Source organism: Ictalurus furcatus, chromosome 28, assembly GCF_023375685.1.
Source record: "Ictalurus furcatus strain D&B chromosome 28, Billie_1.0, whole genome shotgun sequence".
Classification (NCBI taxonomy): domain Eukaryota; kingdom Metazoa; phylum Chordata; class Actinopteri; order Siluriformes; family Ictaluridae; genus Ictalurus; species Ictalurus furcatus.
The window spans coordinates 9,936,679-9,961,694 of NC_071282.1; the positions used below are offsets into that span (position 1 = coordinate 9,936,679).

The 25,016-nt window shown below is 39.8% G+C and overlaps 1 protein-coding gene across 2 annotated transcripts; it reads right to left on the reverse strand.

The window, feature by feature from the left end:
* Window positions 1-1,938: 1,938 nt before the first annotated feature.
* On the reverse strand, window positions 1,939-24,993 carry lrsam1 (leucine rich repeat and sterile alpha motif containing 1). Of its 2 annotated transcripts, none has more exons than XM_053617789.1 (25): window positions 24,875-24,993; window positions 24,478-24,614; window positions 24,314-24,370; window positions 22,180-22,224; window positions 21,975-22,052; window positions 20,915-20,983; window positions 20,727-20,811; window positions 20,349-20,470; window positions 19,213-19,303; window positions 19,004-19,113; window positions 17,895-17,924; window positions 17,661-17,783; window positions 14,157-14,296; window positions 13,971-14,015; window positions 13,450-13,520; window positions 11,160-11,259; window positions 10,987-11,074; window positions 10,787-10,861; window positions 8,098-8,178; window positions 7,652-7,747; window positions 6,173-6,271; window positions 5,937-6,068; window positions 5,292-5,352; window positions 5,005-5,189; window positions 1,939-3,388 (listed from the first exon to the last, which is right to left on the reverse strand). In XM_053617789.1, the coding sequence occupies exons 2-25, from the start codon at window positions 24,547-24,549 to the stop codon at window positions 3,266-3,268; spliced, it is 2,178 nt and encodes a 725-aa protein (XP_053473764.1). In that variant the 5' UTR covers window positions 24,550-24,614; window positions 24,875-24,993; the 3' UTR covers window positions 1,939-3,265. The 2 variants fall into 2 exon arrangements, with proteins under 2 accessions (XP_053473764.1, XP_053473763.1); XM_053617788.1 differs by having other exon boundaries at window positions 24,478-24,618.
* Window positions 24,994-25,016: the final 23 nt, after the last annotated feature.

Here is a 25,016-nt window from a genome sequence, read left to right on the forward strand (position 1 = left end):
ATTTAGTGTTTTCCAAAGACTTGGCAAACACCACCAACGCAGAATTAACAGTTTCTTACAGAAATACAAATCACCACAGCACCTGAAAACACCCTGGAGGTGCCTAGATGGAGGCTGGCCAACTAAAACAACAGCAAGCATGACCTAAAGACTGCTGCTGGTCAGAATATCCCACAATAACTGAGACACTAACACTGCAAAACATGTAGATATTTTATATGCCTAACCATAGCTTTGGAGCGAGGAAGTATTTAAGAAGTAAGTGATTTAAATACACCTTCAATGTGGTTATGGGCCATGGAGTGTAATGGAATTCAAGCAGTGTAAATACACGTTTACAGTATCTCACAAAAGTGAGTACACCCCTCACATTTTTGTAAATATTTGATTATATCTTTTCATGTGACAACACTGAAGAAATTACAGTTTGCTACAATGTAAAGTAGTGAGTGTACAGCTTGTGTAACAGTGTAAATTTGCTGTCCCCTCAAAATAACTCAACACACAGCCATTAATGTCTAAACCGCTGGCAACAAAAGTGAGTACACCCCTAAGTGAAAATGTCCAAATTGGGCCCAATTAGCCATTTTCCCTCCCCGGTGTCATGTGACTTGTTAGTGTTACAAGGTCTCAGGTGTGAATGGGGAGCAGGTGTGTTAAATTTGGTGTCCTCGCTCTCACACTCCCTCATACTGGTCACTGGAAGTTCAACATGGCACCTCATGGTAAAGAAAACTCTGAGGATCTGAAAAAAAAGAATTGTTGCTCTACATACAGATGGCCTAGGCTATAAGAAGATTGCCAAGACCCTGACACTGAGCTGCAGCACGGTGGCCAAGACCGTACAGCGGTTTAACAGGACGGGTTCCACTCAGAACAGGCCTCGTCATGGTCGACCAAAGAAGTTGAGTGCACGTGCTCAGCGTCATATCCAGAGGTTGTCTTTGGGAAATAGACGTATGAGTGCTGCCAGCATTGCTGCAGAGGTTGAAGGGGTGGGGGGTCAGCCTGTCAGTGCTCAGACCATACGCCGCACACTGCATCAAATTGGTCTGCATGGCTGTCGTCCCAGAAGGAAGCCTCTTCTAAAGATGATGCACAAGAAAGCCCGCAAACAGTTTGCTGAAGACCAGCAGACTAAGGACATGGATTACTGGAACCATGTCCTGTGGTCTGATGAGACCAAGATAAACTTATTTGGTTCAGATGGTGTCAAACGTGTGTGGCGGCAACCAGGTGAGGAGTACAAAGACAAGTGTGTCTTGCCTACAGTCAAGCATGGTGGTGGGAGTGGCATTTTCTGGGGCTGCATGAGTGCTGCCGGCACTGGGGAGCTACAGTTCATTGAGGGAACCATGAATGCCAACATGTACTGTGACATACTGAAGCAGAGCATGATCAGTATGCAGTATTCCAGCATGACAACGACCCCAAACACACCTCCAAGATGACCACTGCCTTCCTAAAGAAGCTGAGGGTGAAGGTGATGGGCTGGCCAAGCATGTCTCCAGACCTAAACCCTATTGAGCATCTATGGGGCATCCTCAAACGGAAGGTGGAGGAGCACAAGGTCTCTAACATCCACCAGCGCCGTGACGTCGTCATGGAGGAGAGGAAGAGGACTCCAGTGGCAACCTGTGAAGCTCTGGTGAACTCCATGCCCAAGAGGGTTAAGGCAGTGCTGGAAAATAATGGTGGCCACACAAAATATTGACACTTTGGGCCCAATTTGGACATTTTCACTTAGGGGTGTACTCACTTTTGTTGCCAGTGGTTTAGACATTAATGGCTGTGTGTTGAGTTATTTTGAGGGGACAGCAAATTTACACTGTTACACAAGCTGTACACTCACTACTTTACATTGTAGCAAAGTGTCATTTCTTCAGTGTTGTCACATGAAAAGATATAATCAAATATTTACAAAAATGTGAGGGATGTACTCACTTTTGTGAGGTACTGTATTTCCCCTTTCAGATCAAGCTAAAGGAAGGGAATTTTTTTCAGAGACGGGGGGGACCCTTTGGTCTTAAAGCCCCTGTGAACACCATTTGAAATGTTTAAAATGTGGCATGTTTGTCTCTTTCTACCATCACGGTGCAAGACTCCACACTACACGATTGTAGTTTGTGTACTTAATTTTTTCTTTTTCTTTCTAGCTCGCTACCCTGATGAACAGAGCATTGCACTGTGACATCATAACTGGCTTAATAAAAGTGCTTCAAATGAGCTTTACGGTCCTCTCATTTAATTGCCTACTATCAGACGATGAGCAGTTTATGAACCGTTTAGGGTCGTGAGTTTTGACTGGGAAGCTTGGCAAGATCAGATTAACGTTTCACATTTCACTTAACTTTGTGAGATTATATCATCCAAACACAAAGAACATTTTCTGAAATTATAATCTTGGCTTTTCAATATAAGTATGTATTAGACAAAAACACTGCTTGCCTACCTTTTTACAGCACTAGGTATAGATCATGAGTAGTGAAGCTACTCTGCTAATTCTCATTCCTTTGACTGTTAAAAAAGGAGAGGTAGAATTACTTGCCATTACCCCACACAAAACTTCTACACTAAAATAGTGTGTATAAAATGGCAAAAATGCTAGCTGCAGTTTTGCTCACGCTCAGGTACAACAGGGCAATCAGGCAGGAAAGAAATCAGTTTAGTCCCTGTGGTTGGAGCTGATGGCTAAGTCTGACTGGTATGTTGGTAGACCTGACATTACCGAAAACGGGAGGGGGGACAAAAGGAAATGGGGGGGTCCTTTGACCCATTCACCATAGAACATATAGCTCACAGTAAGAAGCTAATTATGGAAATATGTTAACAGGGGCTTTAAGTCATAAGTCACAAGCATGAGAAATAGGGAAGAAGTTTAGTAATGGATATAGTTCAACATCATGCGGATGAATTTTTTTAATAGTCACAGTCAGGATTTGGGGAAAGCACACACCAGACACAAAAAGGCACAGGTATTAAAATAGTGCAAATATATAACATGACAACCAGAGCTGTTGATTATCTGCTGAAATTCAGGAGACTAAAATCTTTGATTCTCACTAAGTGAAATGCATAAAGTTCAGTGACTTGATATCTAGTAGCAAGCCTCCTTTCCCACTTGAAATACTCCTGATTTATTGGATCCTGGTTTATTGTGGGGAATCATAGCCTAGGACTTCATGCATCATGAGAGTATCTGAGTTGCAGGGATTTTCTAAACAGGTGAAAGTGCATGGGTGGTCAGACCAGGTCCTGGACGGGTTCAGCCTTGGTAAAGGCGGATGCGCTGAGAGATGTCGCTGCGGCACAGCGGGCACGAGTGCAGGGCGTCACTGCAGACTTGGCAGCAGCATATATGACCACATGGTAAGAAGACCACCAGGGACTAAGAAAAGACATGAGAACAATGTGCACAAGTGAGACTTGTATACTATGGATAGATAACTTTAACAGTAGCTACATTTACATGCATCCTAAGAGTCCATCAATAACCTGACTGATAGCTCAATCCGAATACAACGCATTCATGTATACACCTCAACATGAATCAACTGACCGAGGCAAATCTGAATGAAATTTCTATCCAATTGATAGAGGTGGTTAATCTTTTTAATAGAAGAATAATAGTTTTATTCGCCAGACATTAAGTGAACATAGAGAACATGCAAACGGTAAAAAAGGAGGAAAATTATTAAACCTAGATTTCTGATGTGGTTTTACCAAGACAGTGGTTTGTAATGTTGGTAACATTAGATGAGGAAATGCAACTGATCTGTGCAGATGGATAATATGTCCATTTCCTGTTTCTTGTTGCAGTTTCTAACCCCTGACTCTACTGCAGCCACTAAACTCTGTAGTCTCTAAACCCTGACTCCTCTAAACCCTGACTCCACTGCAGCCACTAAACCCTGCAGTCTCAAAACCCTGACTACATTGCAGCCACTAAACCCTGCAGTCTCCAAACTGACACTACTGCAGCCACTAATCCCTGCAGTCTCTAAACCCTGACTCCACTGCAGCCACTAATCCCTGCAGTCTCTAAACCCTGACTCCACTGCAGCCACTAATCCCTGCAGTCTCTAAACCCTGACTCCACTGCAGACACTAAACCCTGCAGTCTCTAAACCCTGACTCTACTGCAGACACTAAACCCTGCAATTTCTAAACCCTGACTCAACTACAGTCACCAAATCCTGCAATCACTAAACCCTGACTATACTGTAGCCAGTAACCCCTGCAGTTTTTAAAGCCTGACTCTACTGTAGCCACTAAACCCTGCAGTCTCTAAACCTTGACTCTAATGTAGCCACTAAACCGTGCTCCCTGCGTGCACACAGCTTTGGACTGAATTATACTGTATATACCATGTATATAACCAAAGTTTGTTACATATAAACAGTTTACATGGAATCTGCAACTGAAATGAATTAATTTAGATTGGTGAAAATGTTTGAAGGTAAACATAACCACTATGTACATAGGCAGTCAAAGTTTTTTAACACACGGCGTTTCTTTACCATTACAATTAGTTAAATTTGCTGCATAAAAACAATTCCAGAATAGTAAAAGAAAAGATACATAGACCTAAATCTTTGTAGTTAAGGACTTGAAGGTGAACGTGAGGTCAATTAAGCCTGCAGCTAAAATAGTGAGAAAGTGCTAGTATCAGTATGAAGAGAGCACTCCATGTGCCTATTTATATTGATAAAGATCTAGTTTTCCTAGGTAACAAACATTTCTCAATTCACTGATATCCATCCCTACCTTACTTGAACAGTATTTAGCCAATTGTTAATTTAACCAAAAATGCTAAAATGCAGGTGGTTAATTTTTTTCCAGTTGCACTGCAACATTTTATGAAGTTTTGCATGAAATGTTGCAACATGAATCTTCGCAGTTAAGTTCTGCATTCATGTATTATACAACATTAAAAATAATCTACGCAGAAATATTGTGCATTTCCCCATTGCTAGAATAACTCAAGAAATACTGGGTCCTTACCCTATCCTCCATACACACCACACACTCGTTTGTGCCGGGTGTGTCCAGTGGGCTGGGGGCTGTAGGGGTCAGGGGAGTGCTGGGGGTCAGAGGCAGGGTCAGCTGCTGTTGCTGAGGAGCGGTGGGTATGGACGGACCAGGTTCTTGTTCCTCCTGGAACATCTTTGGCGAATTCTTAGGAGAACCTGAGTTGCGAGACATTTGAACTCAAGAGTCAGTTCTACTGTAAGTAAGGGTTAGTAAAAGACTGACACTCTTGAGAAAGTGAAATGTATGTGTTGCCTTACTCGGTTGTTCTCTGGCCCAGTGCAGGAGAGATTTCTGTACTCCCACTTCACTGATCCCCAACTGAAATAGCAGGAAGCAAGGAACCTTAAGTTGTCTTTCGAGCTGGAGTTGTCACTCAGTGCAACCAAGAACCTCGCATTGTTAGTCAAATGGCCTAACAATGCAAGTGACCAACCTGAGATTATTATTTTTGCATGACTTGTAGGTGAAGGTGATTGTGAAAATGGTGCTACAGCACTTCTGTAGCTGCTGAGCAAACATGCAGATAAAATTAAAAAAAAAAAAAAAAAAAAAAACAGTGAAAGGGTGTGTACACACTGAGATGTGGAAAACCAGTTGAGTGTGACTGGCACAATTCTGATCGTTTTTAAACTTCATGCACACAATACACTGGATACAGCATGGCATGTCTGAGGCTGAAACTACATTCTTAAACTGTCAGTGTTACAATAGTTTCCACAATAGTTTACACTATTAAGAAATAATTTGTGCAAAACTAATGCAATTAAACAGGATTCATTCCCCAAGTCAAAATAAGTCTGCTCACATATAAGAGCAGGATACATCAATATATTTCAATTTGACACGTGCATGTAAATAAAAAGCATAGGTTGTAGTGGAATTGTGTTCTAAAAATGACAGACCTTGCCGAGGTCTTTGGTGGTCATGTGACGCAGAGCCTCTGCTGTGATTCGATGATGAGCTATGACTGGCAGGTAATGCTGAGCCGAGAGCTTATACAGCAAGTTCACCAGGTCCTTATCCACACCAGCCTCCTGAAACAAAGTGGTAAATACAATTCAGTTTGAACATCTTAATGTGACTGGTCCATCTGAGTTACGGGTTTCAGAGTAAACACACGAGTCTACATTGAACTCACCTGTATGCGCAGAGACAGTGGCTTGGCATCCAGCAGTCGTTGGTACTGGATCATCCAATAGTTTTGCTGAGTGGAGTCACTCTTCAGCTCCAGCTCCATCTAAACATAACATCCATAACTTTACCCTCAACAAGTAGCTTCACGTAAGGACAAAAGCACCATGCCAGAAGAGGCAGACCACACTGGCATTTTCATGTGCCTTCTACATGCACATGCACTATCCTGCTAATGAATAACTATGTTTATTACATGTATATTATTGAAGATGATGCCAGTGTGGGATGTTCAGAGGAAAAGAAAAACCAACATTGATTATATGCACTATTAAACACTATTAAATGCTGTCAGTGATTTGATCAGTTCAACTTGGCCAATATTGAAAATATATACATTTAGAAACAATGTTATTTGCTCTTTAGGTGCTAAAACCACTGAAAACGTAACCTGGTGTGTTCGAAGGAAAGTGCTCGTGCATTTCAGGATTGTAATCGAATCACAATATTACACTAATAATGCTGGGTTGTAAGTGTACTATAGGCCCATTTCAGCATGGGCTGAAATAAGGTACACAATGGTACACGATGAGTAAGAAATAAACACATACACTAACTCACACATGTACACCTGTTCATTCATGCCATTATCCAATCAACTAGTCAATGTGGCAATAGCGCAATGCATAAAATCATACAGATCTAGATCAAGAGCTTCAGTTAATGTTCACATCAAACATCAGAATGGGGGATAAATGTTGAAGAGCGGAAAAAGACCAGGTGAAATGTTCAGTTTTGATGAGCCTGTGCCCAATAGAGTCGGATTTCTGTTTCTGGCTAAGAGGAGTGGTACCCAATGTGGTCCTCTGCTGCTATAGGCCATTAACCTCAACGTTTGGGGTGTTATGCATTCTGACATGCTTTTCTGAGTTACTGTAGATTTCCAGTAATCCAGAACCTATCTGGCAATTCTCCTCTGCCCTCTCTCATCAACAATCAATGTTCTTTTTTTTGTTTCCGGCACCATTCTTTATAAACGTTAAAGACGGTTGTGTGTGTGAAAATCCCAGGAGATCAGCAGTTTCTGAAATACTCAAGCCAGCCTATCTAGCGCCAACAACACTGTAGCAGAGGGGGCACAGGGTCAAGAGTTGCACGAGGACAGAGAGAGGAGGCCGCAGCCAATGCTCAACCATGCCCCCTCTGCCACAAATGCCACGATTAAAGTCACTGTGACCACTTTTCCCCCATTCTGACGTCTGATGTCAACATTAACGGAAGCTCTTGACCTGTATCTGCATGATTTTATGCATTGAGCTGCTGCCACATGATTGGCTGATAGGATAATTGTGGTTGAGATTGAGTTCTTAATAAAGTGGTCAGTGAGTGTATGTGCATACACATTGTCCCAAAGGTTGCGTATTCCAACAATCACTGACTTTTTGCTGATTTATGACTACTCTGCCCAGTTCCACAGCAGCCTTACCAAGATCTGTTTGAGCTCCATCTCCCTCTGGTCCTTCTGTTTCAGCAGCTGCTGGAGCATATCTGAGAGAGCTGTCCTCTGCTCTGCCAATGCCTCCTGACAAAGCCAGACACCACACACACACACACACACACACGCAACCAGATAAAGATCCAAAGTCATTAGGAAAGTATATATGGCAGTTGGATGATCATGGTGCTGGGTTGAGTGTGTTGAAATAATAACATGACAGAAGCAGAACAGTGAATGAATGAACAAAAACTAATGGATGCAAAAACAGAAAAGAAAATAAGGATGAAGCAAATCTACTGAATCCAGTATTTTTATGGATAAACCATAACATCAGGGCGCTGCATCCTATACCGAACAACATAAATTCTGCTATTCTACACACAGAAATGTTACACTCCAAATCATCCACATCGGCTTCCACTTTTCCAACATACCTGTAAGGTTTCTGCATCCAGATTCCTCCTTTTAACCTCCAGCTTTGTGAGCTGCATTAACTCTGCCTCAATTAGCCTTATCTAGAGACATGAAGACATGATGAGGTGGTGCCAAAAGATAGAACCCAATAAGAAGCCTCAAAGTGCCCCTGAACCATTATATGTATTAACTGCCCAAGTAACTACTGAAATGGCCGTAGCTGTGATGGTCATTTTCTTTGGCATTTACATGAACAAAATTATCAGCATTTTTATGTAACAGTAACAAAACATCGATCGTCAAAGATGAACTACAACAATCAATACTATTTTGGTCTAGACTAAATACAGCTAAAACATTTAGAATTGAAACATCTTTTAATTTGTGCATCAAACATTGATGGCTTCAAACCAATGAGCTGGGTTGTTTTTTTTTGTTTGTTTGTTGTTATTGCTCTCTGAATCAGTTTCAAACTGAATTATTCAAAACATTTCCTCCTATTAAACAGAACCTCAGTGACCTCAGTGCTTAACATACTTGAATCTACATAATTGGAGTGAGCCACCCAAGAGGAGTTCATCATTTAAAAATCACATTTCTGAGGGAAGGGGTACTCTGAACACTGCATCAGATGCCACGGCTGGTAGTATGTAAACAGAAAGGGTTGACGGCAAAAGCTGAACAATGTAGGAAACAAACGAAAGAAACAAAATGGTCAGCTGCAGATGAACTATGCGCTTGATAACTGAAAGGAAATTCTCTTATATCATGTACTCTCTTATATTATGAACTGCTATCAAATACCTATGATGAATGTATACATTTAATTACCTCTTTGAATAAGCTGATCACCTGCCATCTTTATTATAGTAGACTTATTTTGTAGTATGGCCCTGGGTGCTGTGTGTTTTGTCGATCTGTCTGGCCCCTGCACCAGTAGAAACTGTCCACGCACAGCTGTTATCAATGTGTATAAATACTCTTGGTTTGCATGAATAAACTCGGATGTCTATTTGAGCATGCATGTTGTAGTGCGTGTTCATTTAGTCTCCCCACATCGATCTGAAACGCTCCGAGGAGAACCACACTTTCTAAGCACATGACTAAAAGTTAATAGAAGTAATTGTAGAAAAGGCTGGAAGGCATGACGGAAGATCTGAAAGGCATAATCTGAGATTCCTGAGATACATGGAAATCTAACAATAACTAAAGACCCACATTTAATATGAAACTCAAAACTAATTCTTAATAGTAATAGAGTAGTGTCTACCCAGTCCTTCTACCCTTTATGGTTGTGACCGTTGCCTTTACTCAGTGAGATTGTGTTTTCTGAGAGCTGAGTTAATGAGCACAAGATTGTGAGTCCAAATTTACAAAGTTCCTGTAACGCTTTATTTGCTTTGTCCTCACGTGCTAAGTGTTGCTTGCGCTAAATATCCATTAATGCAGCTCAGTCATTGCAGCTAGTTAGCGATGACAGAATTTTATAGAGTCATGTGAAAAATTAAGTACACCCCATGGAAATGGTTGGCTTTTTTGACATTTGGACAAGCAAACATTTGATCGTCTTTGAAACAGTGCCTATTAATAAAGTCGATATACTTGAACAAAACCACAAGGAAAATGAGCTTTTTCAATCATTTATTCAACAGAAATGTGAATAGATGTGATATTCTACTGTAGAAAAAGTAAGTACACTCTTGGCCTCAGGAGCTAGTATTGCCCCCTTTAGCAGAAATAACTTCTTGTAAATGTTTTGCATAATTGTTCACCAGGCTTGCTGGAATTTTTGACCACTCTTCCATGCAATATTCTTTCACTTGCAAGACGTTTCAGGGTTTTCTTGCATGTACTGCCCATTTCAAATAATTTGGAGATCTTTTTAAATCCCTTGCCAGACTTCTAGGCATCCACAACTTTTTTTTTCCTGAAGGCCTTACAGAACTTACAGATCTTGGCATGATGATACCACACACACCTCAATAACAAAGGAACACCAGACACTAGATATGAGAGGGGTATAAATAAGACAGGTTCCCCCTGCACTCCCTCCGCAGGTTCTATTCACTGGCCCCCAATCTTGAACACCTGATTCTAATTTTATGGATTTGAAGGTGTGATAAATGTAAGGGTGTACTTACTTTTTCCATGTGACTGAGCTGTTTTTTGGTCATTTAAAATGTGAAAATTACTACAAAATGTCAATTTTATGTGTATCACCTTTATTAATAGGCACTGTTTCAATGAGGATCAAATGTTTGCCTGTCTAAATATGTAAAAAACCTATAAAACTATTTACATGGGGTGTACTTATTTTTTCACATGGCTGTATGTATATAATGTCTGATTTTCACAAAACGTTAATTAAAATCGGTATATAAAATCGCAAATGAGTGCAAATTATACAATTTCAAGCCTATTAATCGAGGTTCAGGATGTTGAATCTTCTTAGCAGGTGTAAAATTACTCAAAACCAGGAGCTTTTGCAGGATACACGCTTTTGGAACTTACTGGAATTCCTTGAATACCACATTTCTTGTGTAAATGTTCTGGCAAATGATTTATGAATAAATTCATTTGTATCCAGTTTGATAAATGAGGCCTGTTTGAGCAAGTCTCTTAACCCTCAATAGCTCAACGCTATACTAGATTGTATAGGGACCTGCCAAATGAATAAACAGAAATATAAACGTAAACCATGATATCTACCTGGTTGCGAATGTAGCCATGTACACTGTCCCTTTGGAGCTGCAAGGCCTCGAAGGCTGCCTTCTGCATCTCCTCCTGCAAGACAAAGCAAATTCACATTCATAGTCTCACTAAATATAAAACGGAGTAGGTTTTGCCAAAGGGAAATCTGATCCCGGTGCAGAACATCCAATCTGAGTGAGAGACAAAGGGCTTTTTACCTCCTGAAGGATCTGGCTGATGGCTTTGCTTTTATCAAGCTGCTGCAGGGCCAAAACCTGCTCAAACTTCCTGTCCAAGGTCTCCATACTGAAGAGAAACAAATTTAGACATCAATGCCTAAGAAGAAGAAAAGTCTATAGTGTAGAAGTCGGACTAAAACATTTGCTTGTACCTCTTGCAGGCTTCAGAGACCATATTCTGTCTCCTGGTCTCACTGGCCTCCTGCAGTAACCTCACCGAGTAGCTCTCTGATAACATTGTCTGCATAGCAACTATACACATAGTGAGAGACACTGTGAGCTGACATGAATCTCACCAACTGTGTAGAGACAGAAGAAAGACAATCTACATCCCAATTGGCACAACAGACAAGCATTCAACTAACATGGGAAGATTATGAGTTTGCATCCTGATGACGCTACAGCCATCCATGGCTGGATGTCTAATAGAGCGAAATTGGGAAGGACAGTGTTACTCTTCCCCTGTCAAGCAGAGAAACACTAGCCAATCTTGTGTGTGGAAGAGGTCAGTTAATGTTCTTCTCGCAGTGTGTTCTGAGGTTGAAAAGCATGATCTAGTGGTTGGGAATTATCGACTGGCCAAACAAAGAAAATGGAGTATGAAAATGGATCATTATGCTTTGGGCCTGGCTGTGATTCTGGTTTGGGTTGAATATTTTTGGGGTTTCAGGGCTTGACATTAAGCATTGTCATGTGGTTGTCCTTCAGACAAGTAAATTTGTCATTCAATCGTCCAAGTAAAAAAGTTACTTGCCCAGAGAGGAAAAAAAAAGGGGACATTTTTTCATATATAATTATTTAGAAGCAATATACTCTCATCAGTGTTCTATCAGCTCATAACACCTTACTTGAGTCATTCAACTTTAAACAGCACCACATCAAACAGTGAAAAGTCCTGGAAAGAAGCAAACGCATAAACTTCATTTTTTCAAATCATGTTTGCCTTCATGTTGTGCTGGTGACGTTTGCGTTTGTCATGGGACAGAAGTGTATCGTGCCTGAAGGCCCTTATGAATGAACAGGAGCTGTAATAGAGGAATACCTGTCACTTTCTTAAAATCACAATATACAATTATTAGCTACTTTTCTAGTTGTAGAACAAATTGCTTTAACGTCACTAAGCGGTACATGCTCAAGCAACATGTCAAAGTTAGTGATTCTATGCTGCCTAAAATTACGAAAGACGACTTTATAGTACATGTGCAATAAACTCGATTCTCACTGGGTAGCGATGTAGCTAGCTACAGTGTTTATGGTAACATTACAGAACGTTTACGGCTCTGTTAACGTGACCTGCCAAATTCATCTCTCCAGGTAGGGATAAATTTCCTCTACCTTTTATTTTCACAATCTGTGTCAGATTCCGGAGGCTTGAGAAACATTGCTTTTTAGAAAGTGAAAAACGACGCGCTTCGCTGCTGTTGTCTGAGGTAAAGTCGAATCGAATTCTGATTGGTCAAGCTTGTTTCTGAGTGAAAGCTTGTTTAAACCTGCACTTTCCGGGTTTCCGCAGTATACTGCAGCCTACGCGCTCTAGATTATTTTCATAAGCAGAAGAACATGAACTTGGTTATAATTGACTATCACAAAGGCTATATAATGAAGAAAGTTATTATTATTATTATTATAATTATATTGACATTTTCAAGCTACTTGCCCGGTCGGGCAAGTAAAATTCTCTTTCAATTGACAGTCCAAAAAAAATTCACTAGTCCCAGAGAAGCATTGATGTTGAGCCCTGGGTTTCATGCCAATCCCAACTCTACTACATATACAAATCCTTGCTCCTTAATCAGTGTTTGGTTGATGTACAGCCCCTTTGCAAAAGAATAAAAAAATCAATCGTAAATAGAGCTAGATATGTGTATAACTTGTCAATCAAGACAGGGAACAACAATTTTTATCATCAGAGGGAACAATCTGTGTTTCTGTGGTACCAATATAATCAGTGTAGCTCAAAGTTTCCACCTCATCCTGCATGTATGCCAGAAAACCTTCAGGAAAGTAGAATCAACCAAAATGACTTTTTACTGTGAAGTTTCAGTCATCAAATGTTGGATACCACTATATAAAACATTCCCCAAAGACCTTTTTGAATTCATTTGGAATTCATGTTTTATTAGACAACTGCCTTTTGGCCTCCATTATAAATGAGGATAACTTGAGAAAAACGTTTCTCAGTACAGTGAAACATGTGAAATTGTTGTCTGTGGTATTTGCCCTTAAACTACAGATGAGGTAAATGGAGACTAAGCTGAAAAATGCTGGCACAATCATTTAAGAAGTAAAATACAAATAGTTCTTTTAAGACGTTGATTTTAACCAGCACTGCCACTTGTTTTGAAAGGATAGTTCTTGATCTGAACTTGTGCCAAAGTGAATTCCTGTAACTGCGGGAGAATTAAATGCTTGTGATTCCAGAAGGTTAACTGTGTATCTCACCTGCAACGTCTCTCTTTCTCAGAGAGCTGGCTTCTTCCTGCGTGATGGCAGTAAGATGCTCCATACGGATTCTTCAGACAGGCAAAAAATACATTTATAACTGGTTTATTCAAAATAAGAAATAATTTGGTGCTATGTGGATATTTACCTTAAAATGGTAAAATCGGTAACTCCTAAATAAGATCCTAAATGGCCGCTACAAGATAAATCATATGCACTCAAAATACACCTGAGCTATTTAGTCTCATTGATAACGAACCGAACGAGTGCCCGTATGGGGCGTCTCACACCCAATGTTCCTGGGATAAGCTCCAGATCCACCAAACCCTGACCAAGATAAAGCAGTTACTCAAGATGAATGAATGAATGATAATGGACCAGAGGACGCAGCTTAATGGATTGATTGTGTAGGGTATCTTTCAGAGATCCATTTAGAGCGAATCATTTGTTCAGCACGTTCTGTGTCTGTACTAAATTTAATGTTCCATCAGGAAGATCAATAGACTGCAGCATACACTTACCGATCTTCCTCTAATGCCTGCAGAAATTCAGCACTTTTTGCTTGGCTGTGGAAACAAGAATTCTAGAGTAATTCAAGAGTGAGACAAAACAAACAAAAAAAAACTTTCGCTCATTTTTCAGAAGTGGCAACAGAAAACTGTTTAGATATTTTCCCTCCACTCCACACACTCCATTTGTTCTCGCACCGTTTGTTGTCCAGAAGCAGAGTAGAGATACGGGTGGAGATGCTGGCTTCAGCCTGCCGAACTTTCCCCAGCAGCTTCTGCCGCTCAGCCTCCTGGACCTTTTGCTGCTGAGTGACACCCTGCTCTACACGCTCCTGCTCCTGAAATACAGAAACACAAGGATTATATGAGAAAATTACATATTCCAAAAATAACCCGAAAGCAAATATCCCAAACTTGATTTGAAATCCACATTATGCGTCGGCAAATCTGTCAACTTTTAAAAAGTTAAGACAAAACTAACTAGCCCCATCCGTGTCAGGATTACATTTGTTTGCAGCGAACCTTAAAAGTTTCCCCCTGGGCACAAGAGTCTACATAACTGTCAGGTATTTACAAAAATATTTCACTGGATTCATTTATGTGATGGAAAATTAGAATGCTAGAAATGCTAGACAGACCCTTTTCTAATGGCCAAGTATCTGTGGAATAAAAAGACCACACGTGCGTAAATCAAAACCTTGCACGTGTAAATCAAAACCTTGCACGTGTAAATCAAAACCGCATATGTAAATCAAAAACACGTGCGTAAATCAAAACCTTACATGTGTAAATCAAAACCGCACATGTAAATCAAAACCACACGTGTAAATCAAAACCACGTGTGTAAATCAAAACCATGTGTGTAAATCAAAACCGTACATGTCTAAATCAAAACAAGTGGGGGCTCAAGTTATTATTGGATGAAAATAACGTGAGTGCCTCTTATCTGTGCAGAGATCATTGTGTTGCCTAGAAACACGTCTGGGATCGCAGCATAGCTCAACTCCACCTACAGGTGTATGAGCTCCAGCTCAGTATCAGCAGAGCTGCTCGTTCACGGTCAAATCAAAACCATGTGTGTGTAAATCAAAACTATATATGTGTAAATCAAAACCATACACGTGTAAATCAACACCGTACGTGTGTAAATCAAAACCGCACACGTGTATATCAACACCTTACGTGTGTAAATCAAAACCGTGTGTGTAAATCAACACCGTACATGTGTAAATCAAAACCGTGTGTGTAAATCAACACCATACACGCATAAATCAAAACTGCACACGTCTAAATCAAAAATGCCTGTGTAAATCAAAACCGTACATGTGTAAATCAAAACCGCATGTGTAAATCAAAACCGCACGTGTAAATCAACACTATGTGTAAATCAACACCGTACATGTGTAAATCAACACCATACACGCATAAATCAAAACCACACACGTGTAAATCAACACCGCGTGTGTAAATCAAAACCGTACACATGTAAATAAAAACCGTACACATCTTGATTAAAACCGCACATGTACATCAAAACCGTACGTGTAAATCAAAACCGCGTGTGTAAATCAAAACCTTGTGCGTAAATCAACACCATATATGTGTAAATCAAAACCGCACACGTGTAAATCAAAACCGCATGTGTAAATCAAAACCGTACATGTAAATCAACACTACGTGTAAATCAACACCATACATGTGTAAATAAAAAATGCTTGTGTAAATCAAAACCATACACGTGTAAATCAACACCGTACATGTGTAAATCAAAACTGCACACGTGTATATCAACACTGTACATGTGTAAATCAAAACCATACACATGTAAATCAAAACCGTGTGTGTAAATCAACACCATACACGCATAAATCAAAACTGCACACGTCTAAATCAAAAATGCCTGTGTAAATCAAAACCGTACATGTGTAAATCAAAACCGTACACATGTAAATCAACACTGTACGTGTGTAAATCAAAACTGCACGTGTAAATTAAAACCGTGTGTGTAAATCAAAACCGCACACGTGTAAATCAACACCGTACATGTGTAAATCAAAACCACACACATGTAAATCAACACTGTACGTGTGTAAATCAAAACTGCACGTGTAAATTAAAACCGTGTGTGTAAATCAAAACCGCACACGTGTAAATCAACAACGTACACGTGTAAATCAACACCAAGTGTGTAAATCAAAACCGTACACACGTAAATCAAAACCACACGTGTAAATCAACACCGCACATGTGTAAATCAACACTGTATGTGTGTAAATCAAAACCGCGTGTGTAAATCAACAACGTACATGTGTAAATCAAAACCGCACACGTGTAAATCAACACCGTACGTGTAAATCAACACTGTACATGTGTAAATCAAAACTGCGTGTGTAAATCAAAACCGTGTGTGTAAAGCAACACCATACACGTGCAAATCAACACCGTACACGTGTAAATCAAAACCGCACACGTGTAAATCAAAAATAATTTAAAAAAAAATAATAATCCTGCAGGTTTTACAGTACCTCCAACGTTATAGGTTACAAAAATCTGTCACTGGCAAAAATATTAAATTTACACATGTGCAAATGTGAATAAGTGAATGAAAGTGAGTGAAGGAGAGAGTGAACAAGAGAGTGAGAGAATGAGTGAACGAGAGAGTGAACGAGAGAGTGAGTGAATGAATGAGAGAGTGAACGAGAGAGAAAATGAGAGTGAGTGTGAACGAGAGAGTGAATGAGAGTGAGAGTGAGTGAATGAGAGTGAGTGAAAGAGGGTGTGAGTGAGTGAAAGAGGGTGTGAGTGAGTGAATGAGAGAGTGAACGAGTGAGTGAGAGTGAATGAGTGAATTAAGAGAATGAAGAGATTGAAGAGAATCAATGAGAGAGTGAATAAGTGAATGAGAGAGTGGGTAAGAGTGAGTGAATGAGTGAACAAGTGAGTGAAGAGAGTGAATGAGTGAGTGTAGAGAGTGAATGAGTGATTGAGAGAGTGAATAAGTGAATGAATGAGAGAGTGAATGAGTGAGTGAGAGTGAATGAGAGAGTGAAGAGAGAATGAGAGAGTGAAGAGAGAATGAGAGAGTGAATGAGAACGTGAACGAGTAAGTGAAGAGAGTGAATGAGTGAGTGAAGAGAGTGAATGAGTGAGTGAAGAGAGTGAATGAGTGAAGAGAGTGAATGAGTGAGTGAAGAGAGTGAATTAGTGAGTAAAGAGAGTGAATGCGAGAGTGAAGTGAGTGAAGAGAGTGAATGAGTGCATGAATTAGAGTGAAGAGAGTGAATGAGAGCATGAATGAGAGAGTGAATGAGAGTGAATGAGAGAATGAAGAGAGAGTGATGAGAGTGAAGAGAGTGAAGAGAGAATGAAGAGAGTGAAAGAGAGAGTGAGTGAGAGAGTGAATGAGAGAGTGAAGAGAGTGAAGAGAGTGTGAAGAGAGTGAATGAGAGAGTGAAGAGAGTGAATGAGAGAGTGAAGAGAGTGAAGAGAGGGAATGAGAGAGTGAGTGAGTGAAGAGAGTGAATGAGAGAGTGAAGAGAGTGAAGAGAGTGTGAAGAGAGTGAAGAGAGTGTGAAGAGAGTGAATGAGAGAGTGAGTGAGTGAAGAGAGTGAATGAGAGAGTGGAGAGAGTGAAGAGAGTGAAGAGAGTGTGAAGAGAGTGAATGAGAGAGTGAAGAGAATGAATGAAGAGAGTGAAGGTACCAGTTTGACAGACAGTAGCATGCCCTCTTTGCGGGAGTTGTTGAGAAGAAGGAGCTGTGCTTGCTCTCTCTGTTTCTCTTCCAGCTCCTTCTCAAAGTTCAGCTTCTCCAGCTGCTTCTGCTCCTGAGAGAACCAGACAGAAAGAGCGAGGATGACAGAGATATCTAAAGAAGCACGATACCGAAGTCCACTACAATGAACCAACGAGGACTAATCCAAACTAATTCAACATACCTTTCTCTTCTCATAATCCATAAATTTGCTCTGTCAAATAAGAGAAAGCGTATCCAATCAGTGAAGAACACATGCTGTATGGAACATAACACATCCTCAATGCAAAACTTAACGGTCGTTTCCCTTCACATATACAACTGCAGTTTAAATGTAGTTAATCAGCCAAGACATGTCCGGTGTCCAAGGTTTGTGTGCTACAAGCGTTCTTTCAGGTAGGAGGCATTTATTGTACTTTAGAAATGAATCAGTTGATAATATTCTGGTATTTGATTTATATATGTGTGGCAGTTTGGGTAAGCCCGTTTATTTCGTTTATTTCACCTCAGATCTTTAAATGCAGCTTTATTTGTGAGTGAAATACATGTAAAAACATTTTAGTTCGGGGAAGCTTGTAGTTTTCAGGACTGCATACAATGTGAAAATTTCAACAAGTGACAGGTTTTCCCAGCCCACCACTACAGTCTCCTCCGAAACCATCGGAAGGGGAAGGCCAATGAATTTGTTTTTGCTGTAGACTGAAGACGTTTGGGTTTGAGATCAAAAGATGAGAAGAGAGTTTAGAATTTCAACTTTTATTTCCTGGAATTTATATGTAGATGTGTTAAACGACATAGAATGTAGCACATTTTGTATCGGACCACCCAATTTCCAGGGGAGAAAAATATTGGAACATGTGACTGACAGGTGTTTCTTTTTACCCAGGTGTGTCCTGTTAGATTGATTATTGTTTAAACAATAAATAACTCGTAACATCTACAGCACTCTTGGTTTCAGCCTTCAGTTTCACCTGTGAAGAAGGCATTTGTTGTTAAAAAGGATAAGCCAACATGAAGATCAGAGAGCTGTCTACAGGATGCAGTACATACCAGGAAATAAGAGCTGAAATCCTAAACTCTCGTCTCATATCCATCTTTTGATCTCAAACCCAAATGCCTTTGGTGTACAGCACAAATTAATAAATTGGCTTTGCTGTTCCAATAGTTTCAGAGGGGACTGTATATACATGTTTTTAATTCAGACTTATTCTGCTATTTAGTTTATCTCAGCTCCCTGCCCCTGATAGTTAGTCACATGCTACAGGTACAATCTAAGGTGTGCCAAACTCTCACCTGCCAGGCTATATCCTCCCCGTCCACACAGTCCGGGCTCGGCTTGCTGCTATCGTTTTCCAACACGGGCAGCAGGTACTGCGAGGGAGGACAGTAATCTAACCCCAGCTCTGCAAAACATACCTTGACTTAGCAATAGTGAGAGAAAACATGTACAGCGTGCGTCTGAGATTATTTCTGTCGTATTTGTTGCAGAACTGTACTTTTACCTGAGCAGAGAAAGCGTTGGATTTCTTCTGTGCCTGCTGTGCAGACTGAGGCAGGCGGGTAGCTCATAACACACGCATCAAGAGTCAAGCTCTAAACACACACACACACACACACACACACACACACACACACACACACATTGAACAACTGTAATGTTTGACTACATCTTTAATTCATGAGATGTTGATCTTAAACCCCATCCTAAATAATGTCTTAAACCCTGGACCTACGGTGCAGTAGTCCACAAGGGTGCATTTTGTTAAAACCTTTTGGTTGTACCGAATTTCACAATGCCTGTGATTGGGCCATAGGCACGAAGCCTCGGGTAATCACAGTCATGCTGATGTTCAGTACAATAGCTCAATTGTGAATGTGATATTGCTTTTATACAAATTCTACAAGCAAGCAATTAATATTGAGTTACTGACATTTCAGACACAGTATGGCCAAATGTTTTGCTGCCCCGTCAACGAAAATAGTTCTCAGCCCTGGAAACCCCAAAATAAGAATCGGGACGCTATCTGTCTGACCTGGTGGATCTCGCAGGCATTTGGGACAGAGCGCTTGACCTTTGCATGAATACTAGTCACTTATTGCGGGTTACGAGCAGACGTATCTTGGTCGAAACCCTGTCCCGCGCTATTTATTATTAAATGTTTTTGAGGGCATTATAGCAGTGTGCCATCCTTTCTTTCTTTGACGTTCTATTTTGATATTTTGGCCGTGCACCCGTTAAAACTTTTTGGAAGTACGCACACTGTCCTGTTTTCCTACGGCAAGACGCAGAACACGGCTTAACCGACAACAATAATGGCCGTGTGTATTTATTATATTATAAATATATTGTCATAAATAAAGAACTGCTATGAAAAATGAGGACGCTGACTCGCATAAAACATTTATACAGTAAAAGCTGATGTGGCTTAAAATGCATTTACTGCAGTGACAACATCTTATTTCTATTGATACGCAACTTGTTAATTTACAAACCTGTTAATTTACAAAAAAGTATTCACGGATTTAACTGTTTGACGGGCAAAACGCTCAAATTATGAACCCTGTAACAGTGAATTAAGCAAAGCTTCAACATGCATCACATGGACCACTGTAACGTCCAAACTGGTTTCACTCTCACCTCCAGGGTTCGAACGTTGGCCAACTCTTTGGGCAGCTCTCTGATGCTGTTCTCACTCAGGTCCAGTGTGCGCAGACTGCACATGCATCCCACAGACGAGGGCAGCTCACGGAGGCAGTTCCCTTCACACAACAAATTTCTCACTTCATTATATTCCTCTATGTCAAAGAGCAATGCTATACACAAAAACGGTTTAGAATGTACACCATCGAGATGGTACAGAATGTGAAGCCTGGAACAACAACAATGGGAAATGGTTTTCATGTCTATCAGCATTTCTGAGACAGCACTGTTTAAGATAACTGTGTCTTCATAGAGGCAGACAGCTCTGTATATACACATGTCTCATCTGTATCTGACACAAAGGCAAAGCCACACCTTTCATGTTAAGCGTCTGTAGATTCCGAAGATCCCCTATAGACGCAGGGAGTGCCTTGATCTGGTTATTTTCTGCATTTAACACCTAGAGGATCAGCATCACTATCAGTATGGTTACAACAACAGTAAAACACAAAGACAAACACCCAGACAGCAAACCATGGCACAAAAATACACAACAGTGTTACCTGCAAGGAGGGCAGCTGTCCAATGTCGTCTGGGAGAGAAGTGAGCTTGTTTTCGTGCAGGTCCAACACCTTAGGAATGGACAAATTGACACAGAGTACAGATAAAATGACGAATTCTTTATCAATCAATCGGACTTGATTTACATAGCACTTTTTCATACAAACAGATTGTAACACAAATTGCTTTACACATTAAAATACCAATAACCCCCCACCCCACCATTGACACATAAAGTATTAATCAATACTATAAACAAAATGTTATAATTAGAGATTGTTTTTTAAAAAAGACTCAAATTGGGAGATAAAATTCAATTAAAAGCCAAACTGAAAAGGAATGTCTTAACTTTAGTTTTAAAAATATCAACATTCTCTGCCACCCTCAGGTCTTCAGGACGGATGTTCCACAGATGCGGGCCATAAAAGTCACTATGGGTTTTTGTCCTGACTTTGGGTATCATTACAAAGGCCACTACCTGAAGACCCGAGGGTTCTGGAAGGTTCATAAGATGGTGACAAATCTGATAAATAAGTCGGACCAAGGGTTTTATAGACCAATAAAAGGAGCTTAAAATCAATTCTAAAAGAAACAGGCAGTCTGAGACTTTAGAAGTGGTGTAATGTGTGCTCTCTTTCTGGTCTTCATCAACACATACATGTGCAGCTCAACTGTGAAGCAACTGAAGTCGAGATATATTCTTCGTGTGGAGATCAGAAAGCAGAGCATTACAGTAGTCAATCCTGCAGGTAATAAAAGCATGCAGCAGTGTCTCTGTATTGGCTAGAGAGAGAGAGAGAGAGAGAGAGAGAGAGAGAGAGAGAAACAGTCGCACTCTGGCGATATTCTTCCAACGGTAAAATGCATTCGTAGTTATGTTTCTAATGTGAAGTTCAAAACTGAGATCTGGGTAAAAGACGACTCCCCGATTTTTCGCTTATCGACGTGGATTTAAAGCCGGTGTGTGCAGTTTCTTGTTAAGGTTCTCCCTCTGAGCTTTAACACCAAGGACCAAGACTTTAATATCTCTCTTTCGTCTTTAATATCTCCTGAATTTAATACCTTTATAGTAGCTAGAGCGCTTATGGCACAGCTTTTGGGGACCAATGACTTGAGCTCGTTTCCACAAAGGATGAGCACCTGCAATAAAAGAAGTGTTATAACAACAGCTTACATTTCTTACTCCAGCTTAAGCAATGTGATATTTAAAATAATAATAATAATAATAATAATAATAATAATAATAATCATCATCATCATCTTTCACCTTTTTCTGGAGCACCTTGCACATGGAGAAAACACTGGACGGAACCTATGAATAAATACACGCCCTTTGTTAATAAGCTTTAAAACAAATATGAGCCACATCCATCAACAGCAGCATGTTACTGTACAGTCTACCTGTATATAGGTTGTGCACTTCAAACGTAACTTCACACAGAACCTTTTGTCCTTCATAGACTTTTGTGCTAGCACAACATAGCACCATGTTCCAGGATCCGTGTAGAGAACTGTAGCATGCACCACAATAAGAAACGGGACGCTGTACAGTCTAGCGGGCCTTACAAAAATTTAGGACAGAGAGTTTCACCATTCTGTTAATACCATTTGCTTTTAAATCACTGGCCTCAGTGGATCTATAGAAACAGGGTGTGTGTGATTTTTTGAGGTTTTGGACGGGTACATGATAAACTTATAAAACCCCGACGAATAGTGTTTGCCTTTTTTATTTGTAGCACTGTAGTATTAAAGAACACGCATGACTTGCAGATCGATGTTTATAATCAATATTATGCAAAAGATTTCTTTTGTAATTGACTTTATAATTTAAGCTTCTGTCATCAACATGTTGGTCTACTTTCTCCTACATTATTCACGATGATGTTCAACTACCTGCTGGTAGCGGTGCAGTGAGATTCAGCTCGGATTTCATGCTCATACCACCATCAACACCATTGGGCTTATCATCTTGCAGACCGTTAACTAGCAAAACCGCATTGCATTCTGGGTCTTTTGAGTCCAACGTTTGCTTGAATTCCCCGGGTCAGTCCCCTCTGTTTCTTCAATCAAAAAGTTTTAGGAGACTTTATCAATTTATTTCTTTATGTTCAAGATATGGTGCACCTGTAGTACTGTTTTTTTTTTTTAAAACAATATTAAACCTCTATTTGTAACAATTTTATTTATTTTTGTAGTGTATACAAACATGCACATTGAGAAATTATTTTTCAATAATTCAAATTTTGTTCAAATTTTCTGAGAATCAAACTGAATCGAATCGTGAACGCAAAATCTTGAATTGAATTGCATCGTGAAACCTAATTTTATTATTTTATTAAAAACGCAAAGACATAAATAAAATGACCCACAACGTTCGGGTGAAAAGTTGCATTCAGAAAAAAATGTGAGCGACATGACAAAAATCTCAGATCACGATAATCGAGGACATTTCTACAACAGATGATGCGTATCACGATATACAATCTAGCGAACAAACCGTCCATCGCAAAACAGCGGTAAAATAAACAAAAATACGTTAAAAATACGACTTTGACAATACTTTTCTTTAATGCCTAAAAGAAGATTAGGTTTTTTTCTAAAATGAAAAAGAAATTTTCATTCGGACCACTGCCTCAACAGCGTCCATTCAGTACTATTTAATTTGTAATTATTACATTTTTTAAAAAATAAATAAAAATTCATTACCATACCAGCGATCTCTCAGTAAAGTGTATCACGTAATCATTTACCATATCAATATTACATCAATATATTGCCCAGCCCTAGTGTACACTCTTTAATTTACACAAAACTAGAAATACAAATTGACAAAATGCTCAAATATCAGATTTGTCTTTGCTCTTTTTCTTTATTGTTAGCGTATTGTGTAGGTGAAATCTCTTGTGAGTTGACATCGTTGTCAGCGTTAAAAGAATGGTAACGTAAACTCCTGACACACAAATACGATCAAGGGCGTAGGTTTGGTCTCAATATTGGTAGGGACACCCACCCCGGGGAAAAAAAAGGACTGTTTAATGTTGACAAGCAAATGGTTTATTAAAATATAACATCTATATTTACATTAAGATCTGTATTTACATTTAAATACAAATTATACAAAGCAACAGATCAAAGACTAAAAGATTCTAAATTCTAAAATGCTGCCCTCCCAAATTATTGGTAGGGACATGTCCCTACCATCCATATGCAAATCTACGCCCTTGAATATGATGTAACGAAAGACTTTTTTTTTTTTTTTTTTGGAAATTCAGTTTTTGAACACATCACGAGTTCATTTTTCTGAGCCTAACTGACCAACGTAAAGTCGTAAGATATAAAAACAGGATCGATACGTCTGTCTTAGATAAACAGCACATATTCCAGTTCAGGATGCTGCTCACCTCTGAAAGCTCACAGTTTGAAATGTCCAGGATGTCATCTGCTCCGGCTTCTTTAGACTAACAGAAAAACATACAGGTTCTTCTATATTATACATAGAATTACAATACTTTGGTAAGAAAATGTAACCACAAAGCCTTAAAACCAGACACCTTCTCATACTGACCAGGTACAACTGATACTCCAGGCGTTTCTTGGACTCCTCACTTGGCTTCTTCTTCTTGTAGAACAGAGGCATCCTGAAGCCACAAACTCTGCCCTTCCCTTCTGTCGTCAGCTGTTTATTCCATAAACAGTCTGTTTCTGTCTTTCAGAAGAGTGCAGTAAAGTGACAACGGTTCCCTTCTGACAGGTTTGACTCTAACTCAGTTTCTAACAGTCGCTGCCATTAGAGATATAAAGCTAGGGAACGATCCACCTCCTTTATTTTTAACCCACTTATTACAGATAACCAGGCCGCTGGCTAGCTAGCTGTTATTGGATTACAAAAATAATTCATACATTTGTACATATATATATATATATATATATATATATATGTCCTCCTCCTCTTTATAGAGTACCTTTCCGATGATTAGCTCTTCAGACCGTGAATTTACCGCTGTGGATATGACTGAACAGAAAACGAAATCCTCCTCATAACATTTCCTGACATCACTCACAATAATATTTCTACAGACGGCGCTGATGGTGACTACAAATCTC